Consider the following 25,331-nt stretch of genomic DNA (forward strand, 5'->3'; position numbering starts at 1 on the left):
GCATTGCAAACTTACCAAACACAATTATGTAAAGCTTAATTCAGCTTAATCTATACGAAAAGAGGAATCTGCTAATAGTAAATAGAAGAATACACTCATTTTGCAAAATTTGGTGTCAGTGAAACTGACAACTTCACAATTTTCATACAGGTATATTGTCCATTTTGAAGCAAGCATTCATATGGAAGCCAATAATTTATGTTTATGTGTGACAATGGTGAGTATAGTACACAGTAACCTCTGCTTAGGAACCCAATTTGATATTAATAAAAATATCAATGTTACTGCTACTAAGAGAGTTATGAAGTCATCAACAGTTGGCTTGACCTTGACTTACCTTTAGAGCAAAGATTTTATGGCTGTTCAAATTACTGTTCTTTAAGTTAAATCATGTATTGAGGGCATTCATGTATTGCAGATTTTGACTGATAAACTACAATTTTATTTGTGAACTAAAGTAAATAATCAATCAATCAAACCTTCAATCAAAAGTAAATAATCCTGTTTTAGAAATATTTCAGTGACAACTGTTTGGGTTGCTAGAGAATGCAACAAACCAAAAGTCATGTGACACTGTACTGGAAATATAGGAATATCATTCAGGCTCCTTGCTAAATGAATTTACTGCCTGTAGGCAAATATATCAACTCTTGATTAGAGGGAAAAGATGAGTTTGAAAAATGGCTGGCAAAATTCAATAAAAGCCTTCTATTATAAGGATGTGCATCTTTTTTGGTATATAGTAGCAAACTTCCTAGAGACTGCTTGCATGGCTTTGGTGAGTGGTATTAACCAAGCTATTAAATGCAGTATTTTCAGTCACTGTTCTTTAATTATTCTGTCAAGGTTAATCAAATGTTGGATGTAACCTGAATGGCCTCGAACAGCAGTAACAATTAGGATTGTTGTTGTGGGCTTATGGTGTCCCTAATGTGAACTAATCAGAGAGTTTTCTTGGCAGTCTTTGTTCAGATTGTTTGCCACTGCAAATGGCTTCAAACTGACTTGAGCCCAAGATGATGTATGGGGCAAACCTGGATGGAAATTGACAGGAAAAAACCAGAGGAAAAAAAAGCTCTGATACTCCACCTTAATGTGGAAAAAAACCAGCATTGTGCATGTATACAAACAGCACAGCATCAGTACAGAACTGCAGGAAAACAAACACACAAAAGAACTACAAACAGGGCCGGTGCCAATAATGTAATGGATGTAATTACAATGTACACAAACCAGACAGTCCAACAGGGGAGCAGGGGATGAAGGGGGCATGTACAGGGGGACTCCATGACTGTGCTTTATCAGTGTGTCACTGGGCACAGCGATCTATTGATGCAATGTATAGGCAGTGTATTGAACATGTGACTGTGTGGCCGATCACATGGGCATCCAATGGGATGGCAGCTGGGTGGGGGAGGGAGATAATTGGCAGTTACAGGTGGAGTGGTGCACATGCATGCACGATGGGAGATGAAAAAATACCTGAGTGATGTGGCTTGACACATTGTGTGGTGCAGACAGCCCATGGGTGTTCAGCCTGACCAGAGCTGGCCATGTGGACAGTGAGGCTCACACCCACTTTCTTAAAAATCAGTATCAGCCTGGTTTTTCCTGTCCTTCTGCTCAGTCCCGCAGTGGGCTTCCATGGTAAAGATTAAAAACTATTTCCTCAAGTCCATTCCAACACTAACACACTCTTCATTAATGCCTTGGCTAAATTAGAGTACTATGTTCTTTGACTTGGGTGAGTGGAGTATATTCTGCCTTCTAGAGCAAAATATCCTGCACCAAAAAGTTTTAGGCAAGGTATATTTAGTTTAGATCACTTTGTGTACTCACTGATAAATATTAGAAAATAAAAATATCAAGAAGTGTTTTGTATATGATAATCATCATTGCATAAGAGCTGGGGAAAATTTAGCCTCTTGAACTACATATAGACCTCTCTCTTTCTCTAATTAAAGGTGTGTAGAAAATGTTTGACTGAGGGTGCTGTGTACCATAGATTTATTTATTTATTCTTTAGATTTATATCCTGCCTTTCTCCTGTAATGGCATTAAGATGGCATCTTAAAGATTCTGCTCCATCTACAGACGTGGTTAAGCAAGGCTTAATTTTAGATCCCTTTAATTGTTATGTGAACTACACTGCAGATTTTTTAACATCTCAAAGGCCGGTTACACACCGGCACTTTGGTGCGTGACGAGCACGCACTAGGATTACAAAAGGGCGGTGCTTCTGCACCGCCCTAACCCTAGTGCGTGCCTGTCATGCACTAAACGGCGGCGGCCCTTCCCTATGGCCGCCGCCGTGAGGACGTCATGGCCGCGCCGCCTCTAGATGGGGCGGCGCGGACGTGACGTCCTCAATCTGCGGCAGGGCGCCTAGGGCGCCCTTTCCGCGGACCAGGAAGGAGCTCTGTTTCGTAGCTCCTTCCTGGTCTGCGGCACCGCTTTGCTTCGCTGGGCGCAGCCTTCAGACGGCTGCGCCCAGAGAAGCAAGGGAGAAAGGGGCCAAGCGGCCCCTTTCTCCCCCTCCCCGCCGCCGCGGGGTGTCCTTGGGGCTTGAAGCCCCAAGGACACCCCTTTTCTGGCTCCGGTGAAGCGGCGTTTTGCTGCTTCCCCGCAGCCCGAAAAGCGGCGGATCGGGGCCTCAGCGGCTGCCGGTGTAACCACTGAAGCCCTGATACTCCGGGGAAAGGGGCGGGTCCAGGCCGCCCCAAATGGGCGGTCTATAACTCGCCAAAGTCTATAATGTTTGCAAATTGGCTACAAAATCTATTTCTATTTTATTGCACACAGATAGTACTGTAAGATATTCCATACAAAAGTGGGCTTAGAATGGTGCAGGCATTCTTTGAATATTATCAAACAAGGTGCATAATGCTGAATTACAGTAAACTTTTTTCAATGTTTGGGTCCAGTTTTTCATTCATCAATGCATGTTTAGCTCGACAGGAATTTATTGTGTTGTGTACCTATTACTGGGTTTTCTTGGCAAGATTTGGTTAGAGAGGGTTTCTCTTTGCCTTCCTATATGGTGGAAAAAAGCTTTGAAAAGCATTAGCATTTCAACATAGTTCACCACCACCACAGAGGTTCATATCTCTAGTACTTTAAATTTTCAAACTGAATGCTTAGCACAATTATTTACTGAGATTCAAATGTGAACCAATGCCAATTTTAATCTACTGGACTATTTAAATCTATTTCACAGTCCAAATTTCTTGATCATCTCCCCTATATCAGGATGATTTTTGAATGTTTCACTGCAAATGGGAACTTGCCTTGCTCCCATTATTACACAGGCTTGGCTCAAGACATACTGTATAGTTTATAGTGGCTTAAAAACCAAGAAGAATTACAATTAACCCCCTTTGGTTTACTGCCTTTTGATTTACTTGATTCACATGACAGCAGTTGGATGAAAGTCATTAATTTGTATGACCTAGGCCTGAAACAGATGGGCCAAATGACACGGTTTCTCTCAGCATCCAGGGTGTAGCATTTAGATTATGCATGCCCTGAACGCAGTGTGAAACTGCATCAGCGTCATATCTTTCAAAAAGAACAGGGTCAAAAAGGAGTGGCAAGAATCTGCTCCTTCCTGTGACCCAGTTCACAATCATAGCGGCCATCCAGATTGGGGCCAGGCATCTGTGGTTACTGTGGCCCCACGTGAATGGCACCCCCACAGTCCTTTTGGCCCATTTGTTTTGGGCCCTAGAAGCCCTATCAAAGAAAGCAGAGTTCTGCCATGCTTATTTTCTTCCCTTACTCACTCTTCCCTTTCTCTCTTCACCCCACAGACATTTCCCTCCATCTTCGGGAAGTCCAGGATTTGTGCATAATGACCTGATAGTTTACTGGAAAGAAGTAAATAGGATCTGGTGCTCTTCAGTAACTGTATCAATTAGTTGGATAGGAGTAGACTTTACAGATCTAAAACTTATTCATGGTGCAAAACTTTACTGTTGAAGATTTTAAATCTTCCATCAGGAGATAAACAGTTTGTAAAAGAATTGAATAAATTAAAAATCATTGGTAAAGTTCAAACAGGAAAGTGAGCAAGTACAGATGAGGAAAATCTATATATCAGCACTTTGAGGAATTTTGGGGAATTGCAGTGGTTAATGTCAGGACACATTTTGACTTCACAGCTCTTCCATTTTTAGGTTGCAACATTTCCAAGACTTGTATAATTTTATGCAGCCCCTGAGAAGTTGTAGTACTGGGTTGGTTGGGTTCAGTTCTGAGTTGAAAGGTTACCAAAGGAGTGAAAAACACTCAGATAAAAACTGAAAGAAAACAAATCTTATAAGGATAGATGTAAGAAGTGCATAAGTTTAATTAAAATATATATATATATATATACGAAGAGAGTATATTCTGGAAAAAAAAGAACCTCAAAGAAAAGGACATTTTTTTATAGTTTTAAACAAAATAAAAACAGCAACTCTATGGAATTAAATATAAACATTTAGAAACATATCCTAAGTATCACTGGTTTTAAAGATTTGCATTCTTGTATTCAATGCAATGTCATACAAGGAACTTTTTTTTCTAAAAAGGACTAACACTTTCCCTACATTAGAGTGATAAATGAAATAGCTCTGCAAATCAACTGTATATTTATAAATGTTAGATTCACAGCCACACCCACAAAGGAAAGGAAAGGGCCACATACTCACCTGTATGTACAAACATGTGCTTGACATAATTCTGTTTGGCGGTGAAAGTCTTGTTGCAGAGGGTGCACTCATAAGGCTTTTTTTCACCCTGCCCACCTGCTGTGCTGTGGCCTGCAGAAGGAGCCAGGGTTTGTGGGGCCGGCAGTTGGGCAGTAAAAGTTGACAGGCCAGGCTGGGATACTGTCACAAATTGTGTCTGCTGCCCTAAGGATTGGGGTAGGCTGAAGAGAAAAGGCTTAGGACCACTGCCGGCAGACTGTGTGGTAAATAGTGCAGGCAGGTAAGTATTGCCAGCTGTGCCAATGACTTGTGTGTTGCTGGTCAGGGTCAGTGGCATCCTCAGATTGCTGGTGAGTGTTTCTGTCTGGCGTAAGTAGAGCTGTGTACTTGGCAATGGTTGGGCAACAGTTGTAGTGATCGAAGGCTGCAAAGTCCCCTTTTCAGTATTGTTACTAACAGTGAGTAGTGTGCTGTCCCTTTCAATGTCATTGCCTCTCTCTGGTGAGGAGGAATTGGCATCTGTGTGCTGCTGCTGAATGCTTTCAACAGAAGCTTCATTTTGTTCTGCTTGAGGAGCTTCTTGCTGACCTTCTCGGTTTACACTAGTCATAAATGGTTGCTCGACAGAATCTGGTTCAGTGCCAATAGAAGAACTGACCCCAGAGTCAAAGCTTTCCCCCTTGGGCTCACTCTCAGTGCCTTCTGCTTGATCTGTATCCTCAGTGCATTCCTCAGACTCATTGCGCTCTAAGATCTGTACTCTCTGCTGTCCATAGTAGTCATAGTCATCTTCCATCTCTTGCTTAATGTGAATATTGCCCACCAATGTTTGGATCCGAACTGGGCGTGGTTGTTTCCGGCAATGCGTGGTTTCTGGAGTAGTAGAAAGATACCTCTCCATCTGCTGCTGTGAGCGCTCATGGATCCGTGTAATCCAGCTGGGATCTTCCATATGATGGTCTCTGGAAAGTCCAAGTGCTGTTTCGTGGTGGCTGACCACTGCTCCACTGTAGAATGAACGCTCTCCACTACCATTCTGCATAGAACAGGCATACAAAGCTGAGTAGATCCTGTCTACACTGTGTTGTGAGTGGCTTTGGAGATAGCCAGACTCTGTGTCACTGCTCTGCCCTGAAGTGGCTGATTCAGGAGTTCCTCGGGGCGTCTCCTGGGCAGAATCTTGGATAACTGGATAAATGTCACCCACATTCTGTGAAACAATCCGTGTGCATTCATCAATCACAGTCTTGATCTGCAGGATGCTGGCTGCTGTGAGGATCTGTAAGGCCTCTGACTGGGAAACTCGCAACACCCCACTGTACATAAAGTCAATGAGCTTTTGTACTGACTGGACTGACACCACAGAGGGAATTTCGATGTCACTGTAGCCCAGTAACAGCTTGTCTTGGAAGAAGGGGCTGCCAGCCGCCAACACACAACGGTGGGCACGCAGCATGCTCCCGTGGATGCGGACTGTCACATCACAGAAGTGGCCACGGTTGCGTTGCTCGTTGAGGGTTTCGAGCACAGAATTGCTGAAGTTGTGGAGATTGATGCTGTGAATGCGCTCTGTCATCCCCTTGCAACTAATGTTACCTGCAGTAACAGAAAAGGCGAAAGGGAAAGACAGATAAGTACTAAACCTTTATGTTGTCTTTTTCCTCATCAAAGGGGGATACACTAGACATTTTGAGAAACCAGATCTAGTTTCACCTCATTAATCTACTCAATTACAAAATCTCTAGTTTAGTAATGTTTACATTCAAGATTTCATGTTTCAATTTATTAAACTATTAGGAGCTCACTCACAAGGTCACTTAAGGCATCACTTAAGGTAGACGTGTTGTCTATTTAATTAAAGTAAAAGTGAAGCTACTATGACCTCTGTTGAAGCATATGGAGTTACTCCAGCACCTTCCCTGGTTTACTGAAAATTTTTTACTGGATGGTAGATTTCTTCCTTCCCCACTTTAAAGAGGCAAATAAGGCAAAGTATGTGTGCTTAGCTCTGCATAAACAGATTAAAATATTTACTACCTACCATTATTGAGTTTTTAAAAATGTAAATGAATTAAAATTTTAATGTAAATAACAGCACCTTGAATATGTAGCCCTAAGGGGCTAACTACATGCAAATGTATAAATCAGACCTTCAATACTCTCCCAGAAAAGTAAAGCAAAGCAGCATTACAGGGCAGAGCAGAAAAGTGATATGTAAGAAGGTTAGACACTCCCCTCCCCTTTTCCCCATGCCATATTGATTCCGCGAGCAATTTATCTTCCTAGATGATGTAGGGAAGTTCAAATCATGTTTACAAGAGATAAAGAGTGATTATCCCTCCATCTCAACACAGGCTTGAAAAAAACACCACTACAGTTATAATGTAGATATTTGTATATTGCGTATAATTAGGCTGTAAAGGGCCAGAGTTCATAATCATAAATGTGACTGTATCCTGTAGAGTGGAAGTAAAGAAAAGCCATGCAAGATTTGGAGGGGCAAAAAGGCAAAGAAACCCAGCAGTCAAAACTAATATATTACTAGATATAGAGCTGATTTCACTTCTGTTCTTTCTACCAAATAGTAGATAATTTCAATTTTCTATCATAGAATCGTGGAGGTGGAAGAGACCACAAGGGCCATCCAGTCCAACCCCCTGCCATGCAGGAACTCTCAGTCAAAGAATCCCCGACAGATGGCCATCCAGCCTCTGTTTAAAGACCTCTAAGGAAGGAGACTCCACCACTTTCTGAGGAAGTGTGTTCCACTGTCGAACAGCCCTTACTGTCAGGAAGTTCCTCCTAATTTGAGCTGGAATCCCTTTTCCTGCAATTTGCATCCATTGTTCCAGATCCTGTTCTCTGGAGCAGCAGAAAACAAGCTTGCTCCCTCCTCAATATGACATCCCTTCAAAAATTTAAACAGGGCTATCATATCACCTCTTAACCTTCTCTTCTCCAGGCTAAACATCCCCAGCTCCCTAAGTCATTTCCAGACCCTTCACCATTTTGGTTGCCCTCCTTTGGACACGTTCCAATTTCTCAACTTTCTTTACTGAGTCACCAGTAAAGGAAAATATGAAGATACAATACTTAGATGGGATTCATTCTGAAGAAAGGTAGATAAAATCACCATTTATGTGAGAGCCCAGCTCAGTGACAAACAGAGGCCTCCAAATGCTCTGGACTTCATACTATTTGAGAGCAGCCTTTGATATCCACTAAATTCACTAAACCATATTTCAGACATGTGAGTTTTTAAAGCTGGGCCAAACTAAAAGGCATGTTTACAAAACAAACTAAAAAAGGGGAAATGTATCAGTGGCTATCAAGAAAATCCATAAATAAGATTACATCCAAGTATTGGATGCTTCCAGATGGAAAGTTCCTCACACTGCCAATCAAAAGACATTGTGCGGTTATTCCATTTTTTCCTCCTAATTCAAATTTTTCTGGAAAGGTCAAGACTCCCAGCATCCCTTCCATGCACACTCTGGGACAGATTGCCAACTTCAATGTGAGTATACATTGTGTGTGATTAGGTGTAGAGATTCATGTTAGGACCTTTTGTTTCATTTGAAATCAGATGAATGTTGACTTAAACTGATTTTGTAACTACACAATTTCTTCCAGCATACTGGCTGTGTGTGTCTGTCTTCATATCTATGATGTATTCAAATGTCATAGAACTGCTTATTTACAACAAAAGCTTTTTCTAAATCCCTTCTTTCCATCCCTATTCATATCTTGCCTGCTTAGTATACTAATCATTTCCCATGTTTCCTAAGAAAGGGAAGGCCAGGGATGGGCTCCAGGGAAAATAAGAGTTGAAGGATGGAATGAAACAGATTGCTGGCTGCACTCAGCTCTGTCACTTTCTCAGGGTGCCCAAAATGAGGCTGCTGGTGGTAACCCAGGGAATTACCCTGAAGTGGGAACCCTCTCTTCTGTACACATCTGGAAGATGGGTGTGTGTGATGGAACTCCTCTCCAGGTTGGACCCAAAGTCCCAATTGCTGGGCTACTGTCACTCCCCTTGTCCCTTTACCCCACAATTTGGAAATTGGGCTGCAAGGTGATCCCTATTATGAACAAGTGTGTTGGTCAGTGGGTACAGTGTAGTAAGTGGAACCAATCGCTTTGTCAATTCTTGAATGGAACAGCCAGACATTATCATAGAAAATAAAGCACATAAAGATTTATTATATAACAAGTTAAACAAGCCCCCAAACCCAAATTCAGAGCCTCCCCATCTCTCACTGCTCTAATCCCATGCCATCTTTTCCCTGTCTGACTCCTAAGCAGACAAACCTCAAGTCTGTATCTTCCTTTCGTTTCATGTGTAGATGCCCTGCACAGTATTACCTAAGCTGTAATTGGCTTTTTCTAACCAGGTTTGCCCAGCTTCTCTTAACATGGTGGCAGTTTGAATCTACAATGAGTCTCATAGAAAGGGTGGTCTAAAGAAGCAGTGGGAAAACATGGGATGTTAACACAAGAAAAATCCTGTAATCCTCTATAAAACTTTTTGAATGAAGTAGGGGATTTCATGATAAAAAATATTATCTGGAAGCATCCAATGACAACTCATTACAGGGAAAATCTGTTTTAACTGACAAGTATATTAATAAATATTTTTTAAAATTCTTTGAAACTCACCACTCTCTGATAAGTATATTGATAAGCAGAAAAAAGTATTTTTAATTCCACTACTCACCTGTCACTGCACAGAAAATCCAGAGCAAATGGGGTAAGGGACTCTGTCTCATTCTGTTTCCAGACCTGTCACTCTCTTCTAAGTTAGTAAATTGGGAAACACTTCTGTAGAATTGAAGCGGTCTTTGTTAGGCAACCTGCTTTTGCCCAGTGAATACCAACGTAGAAATCCCAATAGACTCTACATGAGAAACTACTGTAGAAGAATTCATTTCTTTCTGTGAAAGCAGGCTGATTCAGAAATAGTACCCAAATGAAAAGGCATGAAAACGCAAAAGCTACTCTCACCCAGGCAGGCAGTGAATAGACACAGTTGGGGTGGGGAGAGATGTTATGCAGATTGCCACATGTGCTATATTTTCAGAATGCTAGCTGTCCAACTGGATTTTTATCTTGTGTTTGAGGGTCTGAAAAATTGTTTGTTATTCTTGGAAACTTTCTAGTAGTCAGGAATATGCATGCCCTATTCTGTTTTGGAAATAACCATCGGAACATGGCAGCTTCTTTGTGTTATTCAGTCATTCTAAAAGAAGAGGCAGGTACTGAATTCTGAATGGTGGAACAATTAATTGTAGCATTTGAGTGTGCATGAAATGTTAGAGCTACACAGAGCCTAGCAATTATGATTTATAAGCCTGACTAAAGCTGTACATTCAGAAGCTTGTTATGATAGAACACTAAATTTCAGTTAATTGGACTTCAGTTTTTGACTTAAGCTTAACTGATTTCCGTAACAGGCTGTGTTACTACACACACACACACACACACACACACACACACACTCTGTCACTTGTACATTAAGGGAATACCATTCTAGCTAATGTTCACCATGGCCAGAATCTTGTTGATGATATACATAGGATATTGTAGAAGGAGGATTCCATTACTTCATTTGTCCTATGACCCCACAGAGACACTATGTATCTTTCTGATGCATAGCACTCTTCCATGTCCATTTAGTGTGGGGGAGGCTAGAGTGGTCAGGTAATGTCCAGCTGCATTTTTGCAGTTGGATGCCTGAAGAAAACATCTGAAGTAAGTTTGGAAGATACTGTTTTCATGCATTTAGCCAAAAATCAAAAACAAAACCAGAAACAAACCACAGCTGGACACTGACTGCTTCCTCCCCCAGCTACTAATAGGTGTGTGTATGTGTGAATGGGTGAGTGAGTAAGCATCACCAGCAAGGTAGGCTATGTGCTGGTGGAGCTTTATGCTCTGCTAGAAGGCAGTAGGAAAAGAGGAAGATCACATTCCAAAAGGAACAGACCCAATGAAGCAAGCCACGGCCCTGAGTCTGCAAGACCTGGGTATAGCTGTTGATAAGAGGGATACTAGGGAGATTTCTCATTCGCGGATCATCATAAGTCAAAGTTGACCAATTAAGAACCATGTAGGATATCAGCTAAAACATTGAAAATTGCTATGGTCAGTCATATAGTTTGTTTTAAAAACTTATTGTGATCGAAACCCGTTGCTCTAGCACTAAAAAAGCAGCAGCAGGTAAGTAAGGGAATTTTAATGTCTCTAAACATGAGCAGCCCTAAGAAGAAAGAGAAAGAATAAATAAAATATTTATTCCTCCACATCTCTTTCCATTTCAGATCCTTAGCTGAATTAAAACCAGTGTCTATAGAACAATTTGGTATGATATCTGGCTGGGGATGTTTCTCTGCCCCCCCCCCCCCCCCCAACCTCTACTTTCTGAGTGCTACCCAGGACTTTTCAGAAGCAAGGAAAACAGCCTTTGGACTTTGATGTGAGATGCAAACAAACTTTCAGTTTGAATCCATTCCTGTAGGGGCTGTATTTGTTTCTTGGGCAAACAGGGAGCCGGCTGTCTTCCTGCACCCTCTGTTTAATATTTTAGGGTCTGTTAAATGGTCTCCATCTGCCCTTAAAAACCAAATCCAGACCCAACTCAGTCCCCAAAAGTACATAGGAGGGACCCAAGTTAGTTGTGGTTATGTTGATACACATTTTTAGTAAATTTTCTTTTCCCCCCATTGCTGACAGCAGGCTCCCTGTTTGTTATCATACAAATAATACCTCAGCTGAACTAAGATGCAACATATATATTTATTTTATGTGGATAATTTCTTGATGGGTTAAAATATACTTGCATTAACTAAATAATATTTTTTTTGCTATTTTTAAATGCCTTTTTGTCTTTATAACAAAAACTGGCCACATGATGGCATCATTTCTCAAGAAAAAAGCTCTCTGACACAAGTCTGGTTGTTAAGTGATTTGAATGCTAAATATGTGGATCAGAAAGAAGATTGTAACTGCAGGTTAATCAGCCTTTTCTGGCCATTTTTATAGCCACCCACCAAACTGAAATTTATCAAGGCTTTACTCATCATAGCATCTTCAAACTCCTAGAAACCTGTATTTATTAAATATCTTCCATTATGTAGCCATTGATAAAACAGCCATGTAGGCAAAACACTCAGGCAACACTACACCCTTCCTCTTATGCTTGCTCCATACATAAGCTCTGAAACCAGTGTGTGGAGGGAAGCAGCTCTATGCTTGTCCACAACCTTGACATGCACAGCCCCAAGGTAAGAATGGGAAGTTGTTGTTCTTATTTATGACGACCCCAAAGTCACCTTATCAGGGCATTTTCTTGGCAAGATTTGTTCGGGGGGGGGGGGGTTGTCTTTGCCTTCCTCTGAGGCAGAGAGAGTGTGACTTGCCTAAGATCACCCAGTGGGTTGCTATGGCAGAGCAGGGGTTTAAATCCTGGTTTACAGAGTTGAAGTCCAACACTCAAACCACTACAGCACACTTGCACTAACAGTATTGCACATCTGGTATATATAGAAATCTTTCCCTGGAACCAGAAAACTCAACTGTGCACAAGTCCCAAAAGCATGGAAGGTTGTGCATGTGTCCTACATGTAAAGTCTCATTCTTGCCTACAGCTGTATATAAGAGGTAAGGAAAGGACCAATGGATGTATGGATAACAGGGAGCTGACCCATATAGTAAGATCCAGCTGATCCTTCATGCATTCTCTGCATGTGGAGCAGAATGCAAGAGGGTTTACCTTTATCTCTGATAAAGGACTTGTTCTACATGTATGATGTTTTATCCCAACTATCTCTATTTAGCAGTGCTAAATATCTAAAAAGGTGAACAGATGGGCCAGGATAGTTACCACCCGCCCACCACCACGCCATGGACCTTCTATTGTTGCACACACCTTGCCTTCCTCCAGCACTGCTGGTACTCCTTGACATGCAAAAGGGCTGTCTGCCTACATTTACCTCTGTTGCCATGCTTGACATGCAAAAGGGCTGCCTGCCTGCACCGACATGGCCAGGTTGTCCCTTTCCACATCAGACACGATTGGGGTTTTCTTAGCACAGGCTACAGCAGAGAAAAGTAAGAGGTGTATGGGGTGATCTGGTCTGCTAGGTGTTGTTGCAGAGTTTCCAAGAAACTCCATAGCAAGCAGCATGTCATTTTAATTCATGCTACGGCCTCTTGGCACCAGGATTGGACCAGGACTTCTGGATCAGCATCCAGTCTGTTAACACATAGTGTTACCTATCTATGCATGTTCTTAAATGAAGTAGAACATATTTAAGACTGCATATAGAAAGTTAATTTTGTCTTCAATTCCACAATTCAAGTGTCAGGAAACCCATATTTTGGTCAGGAAATGAATAATAGGAAACCTCTTGAATTGTGATATAACCTAATGAACAACTGTTTTGTCAGCTGGATAGGGAACTTGCAAAAAGTCCATAGGCTCATAATAACAAACTTAGGCGGGTTACAGACCGTCAAAAAGTGGCGCTCTGCCGCTGCCGGACACCACGAAGAAGCGCCAAAATGGCGCTTCTCCTTGCGCCCTGGATGGGACACCGCGAGGCGCTACTCGCGCACTCACAGCATCACATCCGGGGCACAACGTGCGGACGCTATGCGTCCGATATGTCAAGATGGCGGCGCCCATGTGTATAGGCTGCCGCCATTATTACACCCCCGTCACGTGCTAGGGGTGAGGCCGGTATGGACGCTAGGTCCTCAGCCAACCCCTACCACGTGACAGGGCGCGCTGCAAAGGCCCGTTTGTAAAGGGCCATAGATATTTGTTTTAAGTCTCCACACAGAAACTTGAGGAGTGTGCAGGAGTGTTGCTGAGCTTCCAAATGATGCAATTTGTTTGCACATATTTATTGCTCATTCCATTTTTATCTCAGCTTTCCACTCAGAGAAAGGGGCATCACCTTGACTCACAGCAATTAGAATAAGAGAGAAACAATACAACAATTTAAAACATATAATAATACATCTATGCTACTGTATGCAGAGGAATTGTATGAACTGCTGTTTCAAAATAAACCTAACCACTAAGATGATGTGATTTTTGCAGCTTCATAAAAGTCTACCATGATCACATGAATGACAGCTATATGACTTGAGGTTTCAAAGACATCCTGTTTCTTAGGCATGTCTACATGGGCCATTAAAACCAGTTTCCTGCCACCCTTACATTGACCTATCTTCACAATGCAGGGCCAAAGCCCTGATTTGACTGCAGACTGTCTTCACAATGTGAGGGGGCAGTTCCACATCAAATCAGGTGATCCCTGCCTTAAATTGGTTTAAAATAGGAGGTGGCTAATCTTTATATGGAGGAATTTGAAAAAAACAACAGTCCACCATAAAAGCATACACAAGGGGAAACTCATATTTTGGGCTAGATATTTATATGGCACATTTTATATCTGGAGAGGTGATAATGAAGACCTAAAACAGTTTCATACAACTATTAATAACATCAACATACATATTAAATTTGATTTTAATCACAGGAAGACAGAGATCTGAAGGTAAAAAAAAGAAGGAGATCATGTTACCACCTCATTGTATAGGAAACCAACAGATGCTAACACATATCTTAGCTTTGATAGTAGAGGATGCAGAGAAGAAGATGCTGAAGCCCGGAAGACTGGCCCTTCCCATCAGAACCTGAATCATTTTGCATGGTGTCAAGCCTCAGCTGCACCACCATTTTTAGTCAACATCTCCTGGCCAATGCCATATGAGAGAATCACAATTTCTCCTTTCCCCCCCTCTTTCCTTTAACCACTTCAAATTGCACCCATCAGTCTCTGAAGTAAAAGGAGGCTACTAGATCTATGGAGCTAGTTAATCAAAGGCTGGCAATGCCACAGCAGACACCAATTAGGGACAGGTGATCTTTTCTTGCTTCATTTGTTGTTTCACCTGACTGTGTGGTTTATCTGCTGTCCCTTTCATATTTCTATGGCACTGAATTTAGGAGTAGCAAGGATATTCCAAAAGTGTGAAATCAAAACAACCTTAGTGTTATGAAACAATACCATCATGAACTGGGGCAAAATAATTATAGCAGCAAGATATGAATGAGGTTAGTGCCTCCTAAACACCTGACTTCCCACAGAGAGACCTACTGTGAGAAAAGCACCAGTGGTAGGATCAAACAGCAATACTATGCTGCTGACCCTTCCTCAGAGCCTTCAACACTTGTCAGAATGTGCAGAGCAGCTGATATCATTGCTGCAGTTCTTCCTGTATTGATCCAGAATTTGGCTTCTGGCAACCTCAAGAACCATGGCTGAGACAGCAGCCAGAAGCCAATGCAGGACCATGTTTCCACAATGTACTTCAGCAAGAGGGACAGCAAATCACCAAGGAGGACTCAGTCTACCAAGAAGCAGTAAACTAGATGCGAGTCTTTCTGTGATGAAGAGTGATCTAAATCCTCTGGGAATTACTGGACAGCAGCTGTACATGTCCCTGAATTACCTATTTGAGTACTGCTGTGGGACAAGCTGGCCTCCCTGTAGACACTGTTTTATCAGCTCCTTATCTTCAGAACGAATACTCTTAAGGAGCTGCATCTGTGCTGGGGAACCTCAAATATGCACAGGTGGCCTGCCACCCAAAGCCTTCTTTACCCACTTGTTCAGAGCTGTCAGAAGGACCAACTCCCCACACAACATGTTTGGATTATATGGGATATAAAAGACAAACTCAGCTTAATTTACTGTGGGAGCTCAACAAGAATTATTTCAAGAACTACGAAGTTTGGGGGGAGTCTACATTAAGGGTATCTGATGCTACCAGCACTTGCCAGTTTATTAAGTGGGGAATGGAACCTCCTGGGATCTCACATTTCTTAAATTCTTTCCAATTTTTATGGTAGTCACCATTTAGCAGGTCCAATCTGGAAAAAAAAGGAGCCTGGTTCTGGTGTGACAATCAGATAATGATTAGGGTGATTAACTAGTTATATTTTCTGCTCTGAATAGGTCATGCATCAGCAAATTTGTCCTAGTTTGCTTCTCAACTAACATCACCTTCTTAACTAATCATATAGTAGCTAAAAGCAGTATCATGGATCTCCTATTTCTGGCTGAAGTTCAGAGGTTCCCTACAATAGATTTGTCTGCAAATCACAACCCAGATCCAATTCATGGGGAATTGCTGCTTGGAAATTATGCATAATGGAGGCAGTATTTACTGTAGTTCTCTTCTATGCTATATTCCTAATACAAGGTGGCCATTTTTTCTGCCAACATTCAGGATGGGTCATTGGCTTGTGCAAGAGACTCTGGTTTTCATATTTTGGCCTCCTTTCCGGGCCTCAGCTTGGAGTGGAAAACATCCTGTGGATTAGCTGGCTTGGATGGAAAAAGATGCTGTGAGATGAACTGGTTCCAACTCGATTTTGTTATGCCATCCAATTTGTCTTCTACCTTAGACATACTTTGATCATCCAGCTGAATGAAAATGGTCTTGCCTTCTGCAAAGGGGAAGTCTCATTCTTGCTACCAAAACTAAATTAGTGGCCCTATGTATCTGCTTTCCTAGTATGTTGCTGTTTTGTTCAGATCTCTTGGAGTGTTGCAAAACATTGAAGGAAGATAAACAAGGCTGTGGGGACTTTGTGACTGCATTTGAGGATAGCGGAGGGAGCATCTGGATATTTCAGTAGACAGGAAATGCTCTTTCAACAGCATCCATGTTTCAACTGTGAACAAAACATTTGGCTATATGGTATTTGGCATGAACCCCTAGGGTGGCTGCAGCTACAGTAGCTTTGGTGGGAATTGGATGGTTCTCTGGACACTTCTTCTGGTCTCTTCCTGTGGTGGTATTGGCTTAAGACCAGATCCATTCTTTTTTAGTGAGGGATAAGGAGACAGTAACTTAGGTGAAGGATTCTAGGGACATGGCAATATTTTGGAACTTCTTCACTCAAGGTAGAAGTAGCAGTGGAAGCATAAAGTGGCTTCTGCTAATATGAGCCCCCACTTCCTGACATTCCATGGTTCTTCTGGCAGGCAGGCTGGAGGGGGATTGTTTATAGGATGAAGATGAGTTACACAATAATAATAATAAATCCCACCTCTCCTTATGGATTGATGCCTGAATTCACTGTCTTACATCATGACAATATTCTATAAATCCAACTAATTAAGACTGTGGACTTCTTTCACTCCAGAAATGCGCAGCTTTATTTATACTAGGATCCAGTTTGCCTAGCACAAGCACAACAGCACAAATCATGATAGCACAAAAATTCATGGAGAAAAAAAGCATACAATAAAAATATACTCAAACTTATAAAAAGCTCATAAAAATCTTCAATAGGATGAAGTCAAAGATGGCTAAGGGATGTAAAAAAATCTGTGTTCTTGTTGCTGTATGCCCTCAAGTCATTTCCAGTTTATGGCAACCTTAAGGCAATCCAATCAGGTTTTCCCCCCCGGGGCTGAGATTGTGTGACTTGCTCACGTTTATCCATAGCCAAGTGTGTTTCCATAGCCAAGCAGGGAACTGAACCCTGGTCTCCAGAGTTGTATTGTTCAAATCACTGGCCCACACTATATTTCACTTTAATTAGTATTTATATAGCTTTCAGAAGTATTTGAAATGCTTTACCAACATAATTTCAGATATTCCTGAAATATCACTCTAAGTCAGGACAGTAGTAAGATCCCTTATTATAAATGGGAACAGAGACTAAAAATCAATGTCTTGCTAAAGGCTATCTAGGGAAAAACTTTGGGAAGCCTGCTGAGACCTATTTGTGAAGCACTTAGCAGATAAAACTGCTCACTCCTGTTCCTATTTGTTGGGTCAGTTCTGGATGTGTCTGATTCCTTCTTATTAGGTTTGACAGGGTTGATGTTGCTTTACTGGGATATGAAATGGACTAGTTTGACTTCTATTTGGTTCCCTTGATGGAAACCAAACGTGAGCCTATTACTCATGCCTGCTCATGCACATCTTGCCAAGGTGAAAGAGAACAAAAGAACAACCCTCTCTTATGTGAACCTTAGCTATCTGATTTCTCAGGAACATCTTACAAAACCCTTCTCCAAATTCCCCCATTGTAAGGGCATAAATGGTTAATAACTAGAGAAATAGCCTTTCCAGTTGTATATTTGGCATGATAAAATACACAAATAACATATGGCCTGGTGCATACCGTATATACTCAACTATAAGTCAAAAAATTTATGCCCCAAAGTGAACTCCAAAATCCTGGGTAGACTTATGGAAGGGTCAATGAGTTAATGCTAATAAATTTTGTGAAAGAAGAAGTGCCCACCTTCCTCTGTAGCCTTGTAATGGCTCCCTGTTTGAAGCCCCGGCGCCGGCTCTCCTCCTCTCTCCCCTCTTTGTGTGTGTGTGTGTCTGTTTCCCAGGCTCTTAGCCTTCCTGCCGAGCCAGATCTAAGGAAAGAGTCACACAGAAAGTATGCCCAGGCTTGTACCCCGTTTTGACTGGAAGTCCTGGGGGTGAGAAGGAGAGAGAGAGAAAGGTTTGTCCTCAATTTCTGCTAACTATGAGCCTTGGAGTCCTGGGGGTGAAAAGCAGAGAGAGAGAAAGGCCTGTCCTCCATTTCTGCAAGCTATGAGCCTTGGGAGTCCTGGGGTGACAAGCAGAGACAGTGGGGTCTGTCCTCCTTTTCGCAAGCCATGAGCCTTGGAGATGCTTTTGGTAAGGGGAAGAGTGTGTGTGCGTGCACGTGCACGCTGAGGTTTGTTTCCCCTTTTCCATGCTGAGACTGATGCTTGGGAGAGGTCCAGAGAGTGAGATATAGGGAAGGAAGTGGTGCTTTGTCCCCCCCCCCCCCCCTTTAGATCTTTTGTAACATCCTCCAGTGTTTGCCCCTTGACTTATCCACGGGTCATATCAAAATCCACGATTTTGGATCCAAAAACTGCCCTTGACTTATACATGAGGTCGATTTATACATGAGTATATACGGTATTTTATGTTTTTTCAGCAACTGGTGGATACTTTTTTATTTTCACCAACCGTTCAGTCCTTCCCAGTTGTGTCCTCGTAGCAGAGGACCTGTCTGGTGTCCTCCTGCCATCTGGATTTCAGCAGGTGAGCACAACATTTTGGGTTGTGGTGTTTCTACAGTGGTAGAAGGTCTGCCTAGCTGCTTCTTTGTTTCTTTTTGATGAAGTAGACTGGAGTCCGCAAATGCCTATGTTAGGCCCAATTTGTTATGCCCAAATGTAGTTGCTATTCCAACTACAGATGGGATTCATTAAATTAACTGTTTAATTGCAAGTCAACACTTCTGTCATTGATTCAGTGGAATTATCTAGTTGAGATTAACCATGAAAACATTACATATCACAGGTTGCTCTTTGTGGTACAAAGATGCAGGCAAAGTTTTGGGGTTGTAAAGAAAGGATATGAGTTGCTAGTACGTATATGATCTTAAAACAAAGTAGAATACATTTTATTTGCTACTTTTACAATTGAGATACTGGCTAGATTCAAATTTAGTGTTAAACCACTTTTCTCTTTCTTACACAATGGAGAGACTGAAACATTCCACTTCTGACAAATGCAGTTTCTTTATGTCAGAACTTGGGAATGCCTTTGATACTATATTCAGTTGAAATAAACCAGAATCAAAATTACATCTTAGATCCTTGTTTATTAAATAACTACAGTTTGAATGAAACACAGTTCCCAAGTTGCAAAACTGGAAGCTTTCCATCTCCTCCCTTGCATGTGAAAGAGGATGAAAGGAGAAGAGAATAGGATCCCAATGCTCTCTATGGTTTGTTCTTGCAATGGTAAACTATATCTGAACTGAGTCAAAGTGTCAAAAAATACAAGGTTAAAGTTTAACCCTTCAATTTGTTAACAGAATGGTGAAATTATACAGAAGCCGCAAGAACAGCAGAAATAGCAAATGTCATTCCCAAAACATGAACGACTTTTCCTCATGAACGACTATGACCATGAGATGCATGGCAGTGAAACATAATCCTGTGGCTAATTCAGTCACTGTAGTCTATGCTGAGCTGCTTTCATGCTTCCCCATTAGTACTATTACAAAGAGATACTTCAGTTACCATACTACTTGCTAATGAACTTCTCATCTTAGTTAATAGGTTAAACAGATTCTTTATTTTAAATAAATATTACATTTTGCTCTGTTTCCACGGTTGCTCACTTATATGATACCTGGGAAAATTCTTTTGCCAACAGATTTTGGCAGATTCTGCTGGTTTTGCACTGTAAATTTTCTGAGTTGAATACCAGCCATTGTTGTTTATTATTATGTTTATTGCATTTTAATATGTTGTATGCAACTTTGGGACATTTAAAGGAGAAAAGTAGAATATAAAAAAACCTAAAAACAATAATAGTTAACTTACTTAGCATTTCCCTTGGAGAACATTAAAAATGACAACTTTGTATTTTTTAATATGGAAAGATTTTTTTTTAATATGGAAAGATCTGTGATGCTTCCTTAAAATACTGGAATTAATTAAAGAAGGAGGAAAGGTATCTGATGTAATTTTAGTAGCAGTAACCTGATAATGTGGATTTTGGATTTTGCTGTATTTTGCTGCTTTTAACATTTATCCTTACACAGGTTTTTCTTAAGTTAGAAATGAAACTGATACTCCTACTTTTACTGCAGTGACCTGATTTTTTTTATTGGCCTCCACAAAGTTTGGTTGGATTCACAGTTATTGGAAGCTGTCCTCTTCCTTTCCCTTGTAAATTTTAATTTTAAAACCACTTTAGAAGAAAGAAACTATGACATCGCCAATCATCAGTGAAAGTAAGATTTCCTTACTGCCAATTCATCTAAGGGCCTCCTTCTTGTAAAGGTTCAGTATTTTAAACAGTTGGCTAAAGTTTTATACTTTCTGCAATCAAATTTCAGCTACTTTGGAATCTCTCTTTTTTAAAAAAGAAAAGAAGAAAAAAAATTCAACCAATGAAAAACAAGTGTGATTGTTTACACTAACTCATCTTTGAGTTAAATATACAACAGAACTGTAAAGCAGCAAATAATTTCTCGTATTTAGTTCTGGAAATACTGGACTGCCCTTTATTTCAGAGAAACCCAAGCAAATAATCATTTTGTTACACTACAGCTTCAGGAGGGGACTATCCACTTTGGAGAAGCCAGCCAAAAGTTTTGTCAAGATCGAAATCATACTAAGTAAATAACACCTAATACAGTTCATAGCCTCATTTGGTTGTTTAGATTTAGCCCTGAATCAGTTTAAACCAGTCTGGACCTGGCCCAAACTAAATGTAATTGGATACTGTACTAAAATTTGGATATCTATATCTCTGTATCAACTTTAACTTGCATTAGGAAACAAAACCAGCCAGAATCTATTGTTGTTTTTTTACATGCATACATGAATGGTTGCCTCCACAGAGGCTTAGGAGTCTTTTTGTTTTGTGCTAGCTACCTTTAGAATCTATATTAAAAACAGCAAGTATTATTATTTAGTTTGCTTAAAAACAGTCATAGTATTATTTTGTTTTCTTATACACATGCACGAAATGTGGAAATGTGGTAGTCCTTTTTAAGGGGATAAAGTACACCACATTTATGACAGATAGCTAACATTGGGTTTTGTGCTACCCAATTTTAAAATTTGCTTTAATACATAATTTGCTAATATTGCTATAGGTAAGGTAAATGTATTCCCCGTTGACAAGGTTGTAAAGTTGTGTCTGACTGTAGGGGGCAGTGCTAATATCTGTTACTAAGCCAAAGAGCCAGCATTTTCAGACTATGTGTCATGTGGCCATCATGACTGCACAGAACACTGTTTGCCTTCCCATTGGAGTAGTACCTATTTATCTACTTGCATTTGCATGCTTTTGAACTGCTAGTTTTGCAGAAGCTGGGACCAGGGATGGGAGCTCACCCCATCACACGGCACCTGGACCTCAAACTGCCAACTTGCCAATCTTGCAGTCTTGGCTATGTATTGCATCAAAATCAACCTAAACCTTAAAAACACAAGTCAAACAAAGGAGGAAGGGAAAGATGAGGGAAATGCCCCTGCTTAATAAAACTATAAACAAAATAACACTGAAACCAGTGGATGCAAGCACACACACATACTAGTACAGCGCGCCCGGAAGGGGTGGCGCGTCCCATTCAATTGAATGGGCGCGCGTGCCCGTTGCGCCCCGCGCGCTCCCGTGCTGCCGTGCACAAGCCCCATTGTTTCCAATGGGGCTCGAGCATAGGCGGAATTCGCCTTACGTGGCGGGATCCGGAACGGATCCCCGGCGTAAGGCGAGGACGGACTGTAATGGAAAAAAAAAGTTGAATATTCAAGGAAAAAAAGAAGTCAAAAGGAGTTTCCTCAGTGTCTGAAAATCACAATTCTCAAGATGCTTTCTTGCCCCCCCTCCCCCAGTCCTCAAATAGACTTGAGAGCTACTCCCTGCCGGGGGCAGCTCAGTCAGGATTGTTACAAACTATATCCTGATAGCTGATGCATGGTAATGTTGTCTGGGTTTTGTGAACATACTATGAGAACACAGGGGGAAAGAACACTACATTCTCCCCCAGCATTGGACAAGCAGAAGCAAAGAGACAGTTGTAGAATGCTATAGCTCTCCCATCATTGCTCTGCTCCTCACTCCTAATGGTGCATGGGGGCATGTGGGGGAGCCAAGATATGAATATGGATGGCTATAGCTACCCTGATCCTTACTTGGCTCCTGCCCTTGCCCTGCCACCAGAGACTTTCCCCTCACAGTGAGACCTCTTCAAAAACTTTTGGTATCAGGGAGAAAACTGATCATATTCTATTATTCATTCTCCCCTGAAACAATGAATAACTTAACACAGCTCATTCTGACTCATACTCAAATGGGTAATTAATATAAATAATAAGAAAAAAGGAGAATGAATTGGGAAAGTGGGATTAAAATTGAAGCATTGGTAGGAAGAATAAGTGTCCTCCCACAAAGGTCTTCCACAAACTTTGTTGTTGTGTGCCTTCAAGTCATTTCTGACTTAAAGTGAACCTAAGGCAAACTTATAGGGTTTTCTTTGCAAGTTTCTTCAGAGGGGCTTTGTGATTGCCATCCTCTGAAGCTGAGATAATGTGACTTCCCCAAGGTCACCAGGTTTCATCTGGAAAGATGAAATTGTAACAAAGTTCTTTATGTTTTTTTAAAAAGTAAAGGTAGTTCCCTGACATGAATGTCTAGTCTTAACCGACTGTAGGGCGTGGTGCTTATCTCCGTTATTAAGCTGAAGATACAGTGTTGTCCAAGGACTGCTCTGGTGGTCATGTGCCCAGCATGACTGCACCAAATGCTGTTATCTTCCCACTGAAGTAGTATCTGTTTATCCACTTGTATCTGCATGCTTTTGAATTGCTAGGATGGCAGAAGCTGGGACTAGTGACAGGAGCTCATCCCATCATGCAGCACTCAGGCCTTGAACTGCCAACCTTCTGATCTTCTATTCATCAGAATTGGCACCTTAATCACTAAGTCACCATTTTTACTATTCAATATATTTCTGAATCTTCAGAAACAGGTCGACTGTATAGCTATAAAATGCACAGTCTATGCTGGATGCAGAGGCATTAATAAAATGTTATTTCCTATTAAGGTATGTATGAAAGAATACTTCTTATGTTCTGAAAAAAATAATAATACCCAGTGATTTTATCATATCCAGTGATTAGATAAAGTAGATGGATGTGTGTATTTGACCGTATGGATTGAAGTGGGAAATTGAGAAGAACATGTTTCAACAGATTACCCCACCCCCGCCTCAGGTATTGCCAACTGCACTTCTATACTCACAATCAAGTGACCCTGTGTGTGCGTGCAGGTTTGTTGGTGAATGTGATGAATGGATGAGAACCAGGCTCAGAGATGGGTCAGTTTCAAAGTTCAGGCAGGGAAGGCCCAACTTGGAGCTGTATGCACCCGTCTGCGTAATCTCATTCTCCTCAGACTCCTTCTGTTTTTCAACTATCTTGGGTTTCTTCCTGAAAATGAACAAAGAAACCCTTGAAGGAATTGGTTGCATATGCAGGAAAGAACATTTTTACAACTTACTAAAAAGGAAAAAAAATTAACTTAAAAGGGAGAAACCATCTTTTGCATGCTTTTTATTTGGAACCATGCCATTCCTTGTATCTACACTGATGCAATGGTCGAGGGATCATGTAAAAACATATGGAAGGCCAAAACTTGTTATGCTGTTTCTGGTGATTTCACAGAAGGTAAAACCTGCTTTGTTACATTAGGCAATTAAATAAGGCATGTCAGAAAGTCTGCAACAAAAAGAAAACAAATTATTTTTTTAAAAAGAAAATATTTATAGTTGCACAGATGAAAAGATCTAAAAATGAAATTTTCACCTTGTAATATTGTAAAGAAAGCAGACCGAAAGAAAATAAACTCATGTGAGATATGGTGCTGGAGAAGAGCGTTGAGGATACTGTGGATGGCCAAAAAGACAAACAAATCAGTCCTAAAACAGATGAAGCCTGAACTCTCCCTGGAAGCCAGGGAGAGAAGGAAAGACTCATTAGAAAAGACAATGATGCTAGGAAAAGTAGAAGACAGCAGAAAGAAAGGCAGATTGCATCCAGATTGCTGGACTCAATCAGGAAGACCATGAGCCTGAGCCTACAGGACCTAAGCAGAGAGATAGAAAATAGGGGATCTTGGAGATGTCTCATCCACTGGGACACCATGAGTTACAGTCAACTCGATGACAGCTAACAACAATATAGATAACAACTGTATTATGTAGTTTTACATACAAACAGGCTTTTTCTTTGTTTTGAAAGATAACAAAGCCACTCAATAAGCATCATGGGGTTTGAAATCTGGTCTCCATAATCCATATCTAAATTTCTATCCACTTCATCATATACAGTTGGCTCTTCTTATAGACTAATTTTTTATACACGGATTCGAGTATCCACGGTTTGAAAATGTTCCAAAAAAAGTATAAATTTCAAATATCAAACCTTGATTTTCCATTTTTTACAAGTGACACCATTTTGCTCTGTCATTATATTTAATGGGACTTGAGCATACACAGATTTTGTTATACACGGAGATCTTGGAACCAAACCCCAGCGTATAACAAGGACCCACTGTACTTGATTTGAATAAGGTGGTGGTTATTTATACAGAACATGATTCAATGCAGATGTAGATTTAAATAAGTGTATCAATATGTGTGATGTACTGTCAGTCATACATACTGTACTGTTTTCATGCTTCTCATCAAGCATTGCTAAATACGAATTATACAGGTTGAGTCTCCCTTATCTGAAATGCTTGGGACCAGAAAAGTGTTTCAGGTTTCTGATTTTTTCAGATTTGTGAACATTTGCACATACACAATGAGATATCTTGGAAATGGGACATGAGTCTAAAGAGAACATTCATTCATGTTTCATATAACCTTATACATAAGGTCCAAGGTAATCTTATACATTATTTATTTTAAATAATTTTACGCATGAAACAAAGTTGTGTACGCTGAATCATCACGTAACAAAAGTATCACTATCTGAGCCACACATGTGGATGATTTTGGAGTAATTCAGATTTTGGAATTTATAT

The 25,331-nt window shown here is 40.9% G+C and overlaps 1 protein-coding gene across 1 annotated transcript in view; it reads right to left on the reverse strand.

Moving 5' to 3' along the window:
• Nucleotides 1-25,331, reverse strand: part of ZBTB20 (zinc finger and BTB domain containing 20) — a 590,333-nt gene that overhangs the window by 3,509 nt on the left and 561,493 nt on the right. Inside the window, exons 9-10 of the mRNA XM_089512479.1 lie at nucleotides 23,547-23,734; nucleotides 4,692-6,287 (exon numbers count right to left, since the gene is read on the reverse strand). Of these exons, the coding sequence (XP_089368605.1) occupies nucleotides 4,692-6,287; nucleotides 23,547-23,734 (1,784 nt within the window). The remainder of the gene's footprint in view (nucleotides 1-4,691; nucleotides 6,288-23,546; nucleotides 23,735-25,331) is intronic.

The sequence above is a fragment of the Sceloporus occidentalis genome, unplaced genomic scaffold (genome assembly GCF_023333645.1).
Source record: "Sceloporus occidentalis isolate IW3139 unplaced genomic scaffold, rSceOcc1.0.p SCAF_2, whole genome shotgun sequence".
Classification (NCBI taxonomy): domain Eukaryota; kingdom Metazoa; phylum Chordata; class Lepidosauria; order Squamata; family Phrynosomatidae; genus Sceloporus; species Sceloporus occidentalis.